Raw genomic sequence first — 11,873 nt, forward strand, 5'->3', positions numbered from 1 at the left:
ATGCACTGTACTACAAGGTTGGTTTGAACCACAAGGTTGGCAGTTCAAAGTCACCAGCCGCTCCTTGAAAGTTCTATACAGGGTCACTATGAATTAGAACCGACTCAACAACACGTAACAGCAACAACAGTACATATTGGAGTTTCTGTTTTGTTACACTGAGCTATTTGTCTGCCCTATGCCGGTACACATTGTCTTAATTATTGATTTGTATTATTCCAAGCAGTCAGCAATTTAGAATAAAAAGAATGTGCAATTGCAGGGACAAGTGATATTTGAAGATGTGGCTGTGGATTTCACCCAGGAGGAATGGCAATACCTGAACCCTCCACAGAGGACCCTGTACAGAGATGTGATGCTGGAAACATACAGTAACCTAGTCTCTGTGGGTAAGAATGGCTTCCTTGGGTAATTTTTCTGTTTCTGATTATTGTGTCCAATATAGGGCCTCCCCTTTCTCATTTTCTAAAATTTGCAAGGTCTCTGAACCACATGAAGTTTTTGACATTGAATTCCAAAGGCGAAAGGTCCTTTTCCCCTGTTGCTCCCCTGACACAAGGTATTTGTGAACTCAAAACTCAGATTGAATGGTTTGACTTTACCATTGTGACAAAGGATAGGTCCCTTGTGCTGCCCAAAGTTGCGACTTCCTCTTTCTCAGAGGCTCTGAAGACCAAGAAGATATTTCTATCATTTCTCATTAACAGAGCATCAGGTTACCAAACCAGACCTCATCCTCAAATTAGAGTTAGAAGAGCCATCCCCAGCAGAAGGAAAAATCCCAATTTGGAGTTTTCCAGGTAAGTAGGCTTGACCCACTCAAGCTGTGGAGTACAAGAGGTTCCAGTGAATTTTGAGAAAGGTTGTGCACTTTGTTGCTATTTGAGTTCAGGGACATGAGCACCTTAAACATAGACTGACGCTCCCTTCCCCTGAGCTACACACACTAAACTACTCCCCTTACGTTGGTATTCATTTACAAGTTTCTGTACTCTTACTTTTGTCCCATAATGCTACCCACACCACTCTGACCCTTTCCATCATTCTCATTTCTACTGACATATCTAAAGTCAGGCCCATATTAACCACAAGCTTAGACTAATTAGTTCTAATTACAGATTCGATGATTGGATTCCATTCTGGTTCAGTTTAAATATTTGTTTTCCTAAACATCTAAACGTCTTGATTATCTCTTCTTTAAAATAGCTCATTTGAAGACCAGGCTTACTTGTCAGAAAGTGATGGCCCTTGGGGGTCACTATGGCCCTTGGGGTCACCTTTTAGATCTAGAACTGCACTCACCCTCGTGGCTCAATTTTTTGCCAAGCAATAGGTACGTACATATACAGGGAGGACAACAACACTAGTGAGGTATGTACACCTTGGAATGGTCAACCATTGAAGATCAAAAGAGCAACATTTACATAAGGACAAAATTCATAAAGGTTGGGAAAGAAGGTGGGATGAAAACGTGAATCACAAGGGTGTTACACGAAGGGGAATGCAATCATTGAAATGAAAATGAAGTATATGATTTGTTGAATATAAAACTGATGTAAACCTTTATTCAATTCACAATAAAAAGTACAAAAAAATAGCTTTTTAAAGATATAATTTACATGCCATAAAATTCCCCCTTTTAAACTGTACAGTTCAGTGGTTTTTAGTGTTTTCAGAGTTGTACAACCATCATAACTATCTAATTTTAAACATTTTCATGACTGCAAAAAGAAACCCCTTTTCCTTAGCAGTTACTCCCTATCTCCTCTCCTCCACCCCCTGGCAACTCTAATCCACGTTCTGCCTAATTTTCTGGGCATTTCATATGAATGGAATCATACAGTATGTGGCTTCTATAGCCTGGCTTCTTGCACTCAGCATAGCATCTTCAAGGTTCATCCATGTTTTGTCATATATCCGTACTTCATACATTTCTACGGCAGGATAATAATATCCTACTTTAAGAATGAATATACCACGTTTTGTTTATCCATTCATCTGTTGATGGACATTTAAATTGTTTCTGGTGTTTGGATACTATGAATAATGCTGCTGTAAACATTCATATGCAAGTTTTTATATGAATATAGTTTGAATTCTACTGGTAGAGAAGTTGCTTGGTCTTATGGTAACTCTATGGTTAACATTTTTGAGGACCTGCCAAACTGTTTTTCACAGGGACCACATCAGTTTACATTCCCATCAGACATATATGTTGGTTCTAACTTCTCTATATCCTTTCAAACGCTTGGTATTTTCCATTTTTTTTTTAAATAGCCATCCTAGTGGATGTGAAAGGAACCTTGGTAACACAGTGGGTTAAGCATTAGCTGCTGTGGTGCTGTAGGATAAGCATTGGACCACAAGCTTGGTTTGGATTGCAAGGTTGGCAATTCAAAACTTACCAGATGCTCCATGGAACCGACTCGACAGCACTTAACAACTAACCATAAAGTCAGCGGTTCAATCCCAACTGCTCCACAGAAGAAAGATAAGGCTATGTGCTCCCATAAAGCATTGCAGTCTCAGAAACCCTATGGAGCAGTTCTCCTCTGTCCTGTAGAGTCACGATGAGTTGTAGCTGACTTGATGGTAGTGGGTTAGTGTATGTGAAGTGGAAGCTCATTGTGTTTTTTTATTTACATTGCCTGAAATGAGCCCTAGTGGGCCTGTAGGATAAGCACTGGGCCTCTAACTGCAAAGTCAGCATTTTAAACCCACCAGGGGATCCATGAAAAAAAGATAACACTTTCTGCTCCTGTAAATATTTACAGCCTTGGGAACTATATGTAGAGTTGCTATGAGTTGGCATTGACTCAGTGGTAGTGGATTTGATTTTAGTTTTTTAATTACTAATGATGTTGAACATGTTTTCATGTGCTTATTGGCCATGAGTATATCTTCTCTGGAGAAATGTCTATTCAAATCCTTTGACCATTTTAAAACTTGATTGTCTTTTTATTGAGTTCTATATATAATGAGGCTTCAAAATGTTAATGGAAAAAAATTCACTATCTTTTCATTCTATTTTTTCATGGGCTTTTTGAAGCCCCTTCATATTCTGAATAAAAGTCCTCTTGTTAGATATGTGATTTGAAAATATTTTCTCCCATTTTACGGGTTGTTGTTTCAGTTTCTTGATGGTTTCCTTTGAAACACAAACTTTAAAATTTTTGAGATCAGTTTATCTATTTTTTCTTGAATTTTTGGTGTCATATCTACAAGAACATTGCCTAATTCAAGGTCACAATTTATTCCTATGTTTTCTTCTATTAGAGTGTTAACTGTTTTAGCTCTTAAAATTTAGGTCTGTGATCTTCTAAATGATTTTTGTGTAACCTGTGAAGTAGGGATCTTATTTTATTCTTTTGCATGTGGATATCAATTTTTCCAAGCCCATTTGTTGAAAAGACTCGTTTATTCTCCATTGAATTATTTTGGCACCCTTTTTGAAAATCACTTTGCTGTACATGTAAGGGTTCTTTTGTGGACTCAATTCTATTGCACTGATCAAGGAGCTCTTTTAGCATAGTGGTTAAGAATCGGGCTGCTAATCTCACAGTCTGCAGTTTGAAACTACTAGCTGTTCCATGGGAGAAAGATGAGGCATTCTGCTCCCATAGAGATTTACAGCCTTGGAAACCCTGTACAGGGTTGCTATGAGTCGGCACCGACTCTACGGCACATAACAATAACAACAACAACATGTATCTATATGTACCATCCTGTCTTGAGTACTGTAACTTTGTAGTAAGTCTTCAAATTGGAAAGGGTGGCTTCTCCAACTTTGTTATTCTTTTTTAAGAATGTTTTGACACCTCAGGTCCTTTGCATTTATATCTGAAATTTAGGATCAGCTTGCCAATTTCTGCAAAGAAGTCATGTAGGGTTTTGATAGGAACTGCAGTGAAACTTTAGATCAACTTGGAGAATATTGCCATCATAACAATATTTGATTTTCTGATCCATGAACATGGATATCTTTCCATTTATTAAGATCATCATTAATTTCATTCAGTAATGTTTTGTGATTTTCATTGTGCAGGTTTTTCTCTCCTGTTAAATTTACTCTTAAGTATTTTATTCTTTTTGACACTATTGTAAGTGTAATTATTTTCTTAATTTAATTTTTATATTATTTATTGCTAATGTATAGACAGATACACAGGTGAATCCAGATGGGGCAAAGAATTTTAGTTTTAAGTTTTTTGTCTCCCCTTCCCTGAAGGCTAATTATTAAAGCTTTTTCTCTTGTTCATTGGGTACATGATCTCAGAGTTGTTTTAAAATGTGAGCCCCTTAATTATACTGTTGCATTTCTGCCTAGGTGGGGACTGTATAACTCATGTTTAGCTTAGAGTTTTATGATAGATGAAGGTAAAAAAGGTAACAAAGAATCTGATACTTCAAGTCCTCAGAGTTGGTGGAAATCAGAAATGATATAAAACTAGAGTTAAGAAAGACTGAAGTGTCAGGGTAAGATTTTTCTTGGTAACAAAAATACTATTTGTTGGGAGGTTATTAAAATAAAAGTATTGGTGATCAAGATTCTTCCTTCAAGAATTCTGAGAAAATAAGATGATAGTACCAGCTTTCATATGGCAGGATATTTCTAAAGATCTATTCTTTAATGTTAAGGTGTAAATATGGTTTATTGTACTTTTTTCTAGAAAAAGTTTGCCAAGTTGATGAACAGATTGAAAATCAACACCAATATAACCAAGATAAATATTTGTTGATGCAAGATGGAGTTCCTGACCAGAAAACAATTACCACAAAAAGTGGTCATGACTGTAATCGATTTGAAAACACAGTTCATCTGAGTACAAACCTTGTTTCATTACAAAGACCCCATAAACATGACTCATTTGGAAGTAACATGACAGATAATTTAGACTTATTTAGTCGTTCTTCGGGAAAGAAACCTGATAATGGCTGCGCAAAATTATTCTTCCATACTGAGTGTGAGAAAACAAATCCTGTGTTAAAACCCTATGGATATAAAGAGTGTGGGAAAGCTCTCAGGCGAAAAAAAGGCCTTAGTCTACATCAGAGAATTAAAAATGGAGAGAAACCCTTTGAATGTACTGCATGCCGGAAAACCTTTAGCAAGAAGTCACACCTCATTGTACATTGGAGAACTCATACAGGAGAGAAACCCTTTGGATGTACTGAATGCGGAAAAGCCTTTAGCCAAAAATCTCAGCTCATTATACACCTGAGAACACATACAGGAGAGAGACCCTTTGAGTGCCCTGAATGTGGAAAGGCCTTCAGAGAAAAGTCTACTGTAATCATACATTACAGGACTCATACAGGAGAAAAGCCTTATGAATGTAATGAATGCGGAAAAGCCTTCACTCAGAAGTCAAACCTCATTGTTCATCAGAAAACTCACACAGGAGAGAAAACCTATGAATGTACTAAATGTGGGGAATCTTTTATACAGAAACTTGATCTAATTATACACCATAGCACTCACACAGGAAAGAAACCCCATGAATGTAATGAGTGTAAAAAAACTTTTAGTGATAAGTCCACCCTCATCATACATCAGAGAACTCACACAGGAGAGAAACCTCATAAATGTATTGAGTGTGGGAAGTCCTTCAATGAGAAGTCAACCCTCATTGTGCATCAGAGAACTCACACAGGAGAGAAACCCTATGAATGTGATGTGTGTGGAAAAACCTTCACCCAAAAGTCAAACCTTGGTGTACATCAGAGAACTCACTCAGGAGAGAAACCCTTTGAATGTAATGAATGTGAGAAAGCATTCTCTCAAAAATCCTATCTCATGCTACATCAGAGAGGTCATACAGGAGAGAAACCCTATGAGTGCAATGAATGTGAAAAAGCATTCTCCCAAAAATCATACCTCATTATACATCAAAGAACTCATACAGAAGAAAAGCCCTATAAATGTAATGAATGTGGCAAAGCCTTCAGAGAAAAGTCAAAGCTCATTATACACCAGAGAATCCATACTGGAGAGAAACCCTATGAGTGTCCTGTATGCTGGAAAGCTTTCAGTCAGAAGTCACAGCTCATAATACATCAGAGAACACACACAGGAGAGAAACCTTATGCATGCACTGAGTGTGGCAAAGCCTTCAGAGAAAAATCAACATTCACTGTACATCAGAGAACTCATACTGGAGAGAAACCTTATAAATGTACAGAATGTGGAAAAGCCTTTACCCAAAAATCAAACCTGATTGTACACCAGAGAACCCATACAGGAAAGAAAGCCCATGGGAAAGGGCACACCTGGAAGTCAAAGCACATCACACATTAAAGAGTAAATCAGCAGGGTCTGTTGTGCACACTGACAGAAAGTTTGTCCATTTACTTAACATTTTAAAAGTATGTTTTGACTTTTGATATCAATATGAGGGACTAAAGTATGTCTTTCCTCAGTCTTCACCCAAAAGCTACAGAGAGAAAAAGAAACAGAAGTGCTATCTCTATTCCTGACCCAAGTAAGAGCTAACTGAGACTCTATTAAGAGAGCTGCCAGAAGCACGGGAAATCAAGTGGTAGTGCAGGAGATTTCAGAGAGAGAATGACCAATGCTGCAGATGTGAGAAGGCACTGTAAAGACTTTTATTGGAATTTCAAAATACACCCAGTGGTGCAGAACCATGTTTTTTCCAACAACAGTAACATAGTGCATGGACAAGTAAGAAGTGGGCTGGTACTGCAACCACATTGGGGTCTGAGAAGAAGCAGGCCTTGCCTCAACGAAGAATCACTCAGACAAGCCATATTTGCAGAAGTCGTCTGTACTGGCAGCAGGAGCAGTTGAGGGGCTGGGGGCTGGCAGAGGAGCAGGTACCTTTCCTCAGTTGCTAGCTCAGGAGAAGTAAAAGTCTGAAAGAACACACAAATGCAACAAACAAAACTCCCAGTTGTATAAAAGGAAAAAAAAAGAAAACCTGATCTATCTAGAATGTGGCCCTAGTTTCTCTCCCATCATGAACGTCCAGAAAATAGCAAATTCAGGAAAAATTTCTTCTCATTCAAAGATGAAGGATTAAAAAGGAATCAAACCCAGAAATACACATGGTTTTTGAGCCAGCCCTTCTACTAGGAATGTATATATTTGTACATGTACAAAATGATGAACACACAAATGTACTCACCAATGCACTATTTGTAAAAAAAAGATTGGAAGTTGTCCAAATGACAACTTCAGGGGCTTGTTTTCTGAAATCGTGATATATTCATACAGTGAACTCCTAGGTTGGCATACATACATATATACATAACCAATCAAACTAAGAGAACTTGGACACCTTTTATGTATTGATAAGGGATGCTATCAGGTCAGACAAGCAAGATGCAGGATACTGAGTATAACATGTTAGCATTTGTATATAAAAAAGGAGAAAAAAATTGGTAAGTACATAATTGATTGTATATGCATAAACTATCTTTCAGAAGATAAGCAAGAAGGTGGTAACCTTGATTACCTCTGGGGAGAATGGGGAAATATGTGGCTGGGGGGTGGAATTGTGAGGAAGACAACTATATATCCTTTTATAACTTGAAATTTATACTATGTGGATGTACTATCTTTTCAAAAATAAAATTTTTATAAAAGCATAATGTTTTACAATCAATGTCATATTTTAGACATAGGATTGAATAATATTATGTAGATATACTTAATTTGGATATTTGGTTGTTTCAAAAAAGCAAGTAAGAGGTGGTCACTGGGGCTTCTTTGCAAAAAAAAAAAAAAAACTGTGCCAAAGACTCCATGGTGACCTCGGGTATATCTCGGGTATATCATGTTACTGGGCAAAACAGCTCTTTATGTTTTCATTGTTGTTATTTGTGAGGATAAGTCAAAAAGTATTGCAACTAGGGTTCCATTTCATCCATGCACGAGTTGATCCCAAAGAAACATGTTTAAACATGTCTCTGCAATTAGTGGATGGCTGCAGATAAGTTTTCTTAGTAACATACTTATCCTAGTCTCATAAGGGCATTATAAAAACAACAACAAAAAAGTCCAATCAAAACAGTGTATGCCAAGAGGATCTGCAGGGCCAGGTAAATTCAAAGCAGAGAGGTCAGGTCAGGCTATGCCAACTGTTTGGAGGACTCCAAAGGGGTAATCTTGATAGATTTTCTTGAAGCACACAGGATGATCACGGGGGGTTATTATGACAAAGTTTTAAGAAAATGCAAAACTTGCATCGGTGAGAAAAAGACCAGAAAATTGTGCTGAGAATTTTTTTTTTTTTTTTCATCAGGACACTGCACCTGCTCATTCTTCAAGGGTAGTAAAGGCTGTCCTAAGAGAATTTTATTGGGAAACTGTACCCATCCACCCTACAGCCCTCATCTTGCCCCTTCAGGTTTCTTTGCCCAAAACGAAAAGAACATTTCAAAAGAATGCAATTTGAATACCTCAAGAATGCCAAAACTGCTATTTTTGACTTGGTGTAAATGGAAGAGGACAAAATTCTTTGAGGAAGGGTTAGAGATGAAAACACCACCTTTAGAAGTGTATACACCTAGATGGAGGATACGTCAAGAAGCAGTAGCTTCATATTTTGATATTTTTGTTTCAATAACAGTTTCTTTCATTTTGTAGCAAGTTTTTACTTACCCTTGTAAAAACTTTTACTTACACGCAAGAGAGTGTGTGGGTAGTAGGAATTGTTCATTTTACTATCTTATTCTCTTTCCAGTATTTGAATTCAATATGTGAATCATGTGTCCCACAAAACAGTACAGTTAATTAAAAAATAGTGGTACTTTGGGAAAAATAGAATTAATTTGTGTTACATGAGTACCTAAAAATTAGTGAGACATCAAATTTAAGTTTTAAAGGTGAGAGATATTTCTGATTACAAGATGGCTAATTTGGGACTAAGAATTCAGATTACTAGCTTTCCCATCTACAAAATGGGGCAGCAGTGTATTAATATATTGTTAATTTCTGTTTGTACCTGTTTTAGATCAGGAGTCTAAAGGAAGAATTTTAGAAAGTTTATGTTCTGGTGTGGTGCTGTGGGATAATGCACTGAACCACAAGGTCGGTTTGAACTGCAAAGTGGATAATTCAAATTCATCAGTTGCTCTTTGGAAATCCTATACAGGGTCGCTGCTTCACAACAACAAGTATGTAAAACAACCATACTCTTTTACATGCAGCTTTTAAATTTCTTAGCTGTGTTTATCATCCAATTTTCTTTGTATGAGTAAGGTAGGCGCTATTGGAGCTTCACCCAGATCCCCTTTATGTACAGTGTGCCACCCCCATCTAGGGCTAGTGTCGTCTGCTAAAAGCTCACAGCTGCCGTTTCTCCAGAGAAGTGCCCTTGGCCAATAGGAGTTACCCGTCAAAAATGCCAAGGTAATTATGCCCTCCCCCTCACAAACCCTCACCTCAAGGGGTAGAATCAATCCACAGCTAATAGTGGGTACAATTAACTAATAGTGGGTACACAAGTACTAATACTTGGCTATGAGTCGGATCCGACTTGACGGCACGTAAGAATAGCAACAACAGTTGAGTATACGAGGCCCCTTATTTCAAGTTGAGTAAACTGTGGCATCCTTCATGCTCCAGAGCTTCCCTCAGGAGTAGGCAGACTACATTTCCACTGAAATCACATACTAAGTTTTGTTTCCCATCCTTTCTTGCTTCTCTTAATCATATACATGTTTTTCCCAAGAGCTCTCATCAAGTCACCTAGACGAGAATTCCCATCTCAGACCCTGCATCAGGGTCTTACCTAAAAGAGTAAGTAAGCAACTCTTGTGTAAATTTAATCTCTTCAAGGATCTGTATGTATGTATATTATGTATATTATGTATTTATGCATGTGAATAAAATAGGACATTATTGTATAGGTTTCTAGAAAGTCTAACCTCATCTCTGTACTCTGCTATTTGCTTTCTCTGCTCCAACCAAGCTTCCCTTGAGTCATCAGGCAAGCTTCCACCTCAATGTCTTTGCTCTTGCTGTTCCTTCTGCCTGAAATGTTTTTCCTTCATGTGTCTGCATGGCTCATTTCCTCATCTCTCTCAAATGTTAGTTCAAATGACTTTCTGGTGAGACCTCCTCCTACCATTTAGAATGGTACCCTTTATACATGTGTTCTCTTTTCTTTTCCCACTATAGGTTGTTGTTGAGTGTCATTGAGTCGGTACTGACTCATGGCGACCTTATGCACCACAGAACGAAACACTGCCCAATCCTGGGACAACCTCACTACTAGTGCCATGCTTGAGTCCATCGATGCTGCCACTTGGCCAATCCATCTTGTTGGGGGTCTTCTTCTTTTTCTCTGACCCTCCACCTTACCAAACATGATATCCTTCTCCAGCGACTGATCCTGACAATATGTCTGAAGTATGAGAGACCAAGTTTGGCCATCTTGGCCTCCAAGGAGCACTCTGGATGCACTTCTTCCAAAATGGATCTATTGGTTCTTTTGGCAGCCCATGGCACTTTCAATATTCTCCTCCAACACCATAACTCAAAAGCATCAATTCTTCTATAGTCTTCCTTACTCACTGTCCAGCTTTCACATGCATATTAGGTTATTGAAAATACCATCACTTGGGTCAGGCGCACCTTAGTGCTCAAACTGACATCTTTGCTTTTCAACATTTTAAAAAGATCTTGTGCAGCAGATTTGCCTGATGCAATATGTCATTTGATTTCTTGACTGCTGCTTCTGTGAATTAAGTGATAGTTTACATAGGAGAATGTTAGCTTTACATTCATCCTATTGTATTTCATTTCATTGCAATGATTACAATCCCATCCATGCATCATCAAATAACCAAAGGGTACACCCCGTAAGCCTGCCCCCCTGACTGTCAGCACACAACCACTCTCCCTCCCTGCTCCATCTCTCCATGTCATCATCTCTGTCACCTCTGGTGTCACTGCTTCTCTGGATAGGGTCCCACACTGCACTCTTCTCCCTTGATGGTCCCAGAGTCCTCCGCTCCTGCACTGCAAAACTTCTACCTTTACGATTCCAACACTCATAGTCAGTCCTGATAGCAATTATTCACTATTGAACCACAAGAGTCTTATCCCCATCTCCTTTCATCAGCCCCATCCAGACAGGTTGGAAACTACTCAGTAGAGATTCTACCCAATTACAGTTTTAATCTCACTTAGTTCCTCTTATTTTGTTGTTGTCGTTAAGTGCTGTTGAGTCGGTTCTGACTCATAGTGACCCTGTGTAGGATTTCCGAGGAGCAGCTGGTAGGTTTGAACCGCCAACCTTGTGTTTAACAGTTCCAGTACTTATCCTACAGCGCCATTCTAGGACTCCCTTCCTACTTCATAAGTAGGTTATTAAGATATCCAACAATATTGTGCTTCTTGATAGCATAAAATCCAGAGAAAAACTCAAATCATATAAGTCTTTTCTAGCTCTTAACACCTAACAATGTGTATTCTCCTTCACTACAATGAGTAATAAATTCAATTTATTCAAACACAGGTTGTTCCCGGTTGTATTTGGCTGGAGAATATTGACAAGGGTGATATTCTGTTCCTTAAAATGAATGGATGTTTTCACATTGAGAAATTCATTGTTCTATGTACTTATGATTTGTGACCATTTAAAAAAAATTTTTTTTTAATTTATTTTTAACCTATCTATCTTGTTCTTCTGCCTCCTCCCCCCTTCTTGTATTGCCCTCCCCAATACCCAAACTAAACCTCCCACCCCAACCCCATTGTGGTTACTTATATTCCATTAGTTCTTCCCTCCATTTAAGATAGTGTATTTTATCCAGTAATCTACCTGACTTTCCCACCACCTGGATCTCTGTTCTTCTGTGTTTACCTTTTTTTCACATTGTAATTGTTTTGATCATAGACTGAC

The 11,873-nt window shown here is 38.2% G+C and overlaps 1 protein-coding gene and 1 pseudogene across 1 annotated transcript; one reads left to right on the forward strand and one right to left on the reverse strand.

Moving 5' to 3' along the window:
• Positions 1–247: 247 nt before the first annotated feature.
• On the forward strand, positions 248–6,298 carry ZNF182 (zinc finger protein 182). Its single transcript, XM_006864286.1, has 3 exons — positions 248–389; positions 708–800; positions 4,671–6,298. Exons 1-3 carry the CDS (start codon positions 356–358, stop codon positions 6,296–6,298), a joined length of 1,755 nt encoding a protein of 584 aa, XP_006864348.1. The 5' UTR covers positions 248–355.
• Positions 6,299–6,416: 118 nt separating this feature from the next.
• Positions 6,417–11,873, reverse strand: part of LOC102832126 — a 37,722-nt pseudogene continuing 32,265 nt past the window's right edge.

This window comes from Chrysochloris asiatica, unplaced genomic scaffold (assembly GCF_000296735.1).
Source record: "Chrysochloris asiatica unplaced genomic scaffold, ChrAsi1.0 scaffold00062, whole genome shotgun sequence".
NCBI classification, from domain to species: domain Eukaryota; kingdom Metazoa; phylum Chordata; class Mammalia; order Afrosoricida; family Chrysochloridae; genus Chrysochloris; species Chrysochloris asiatica.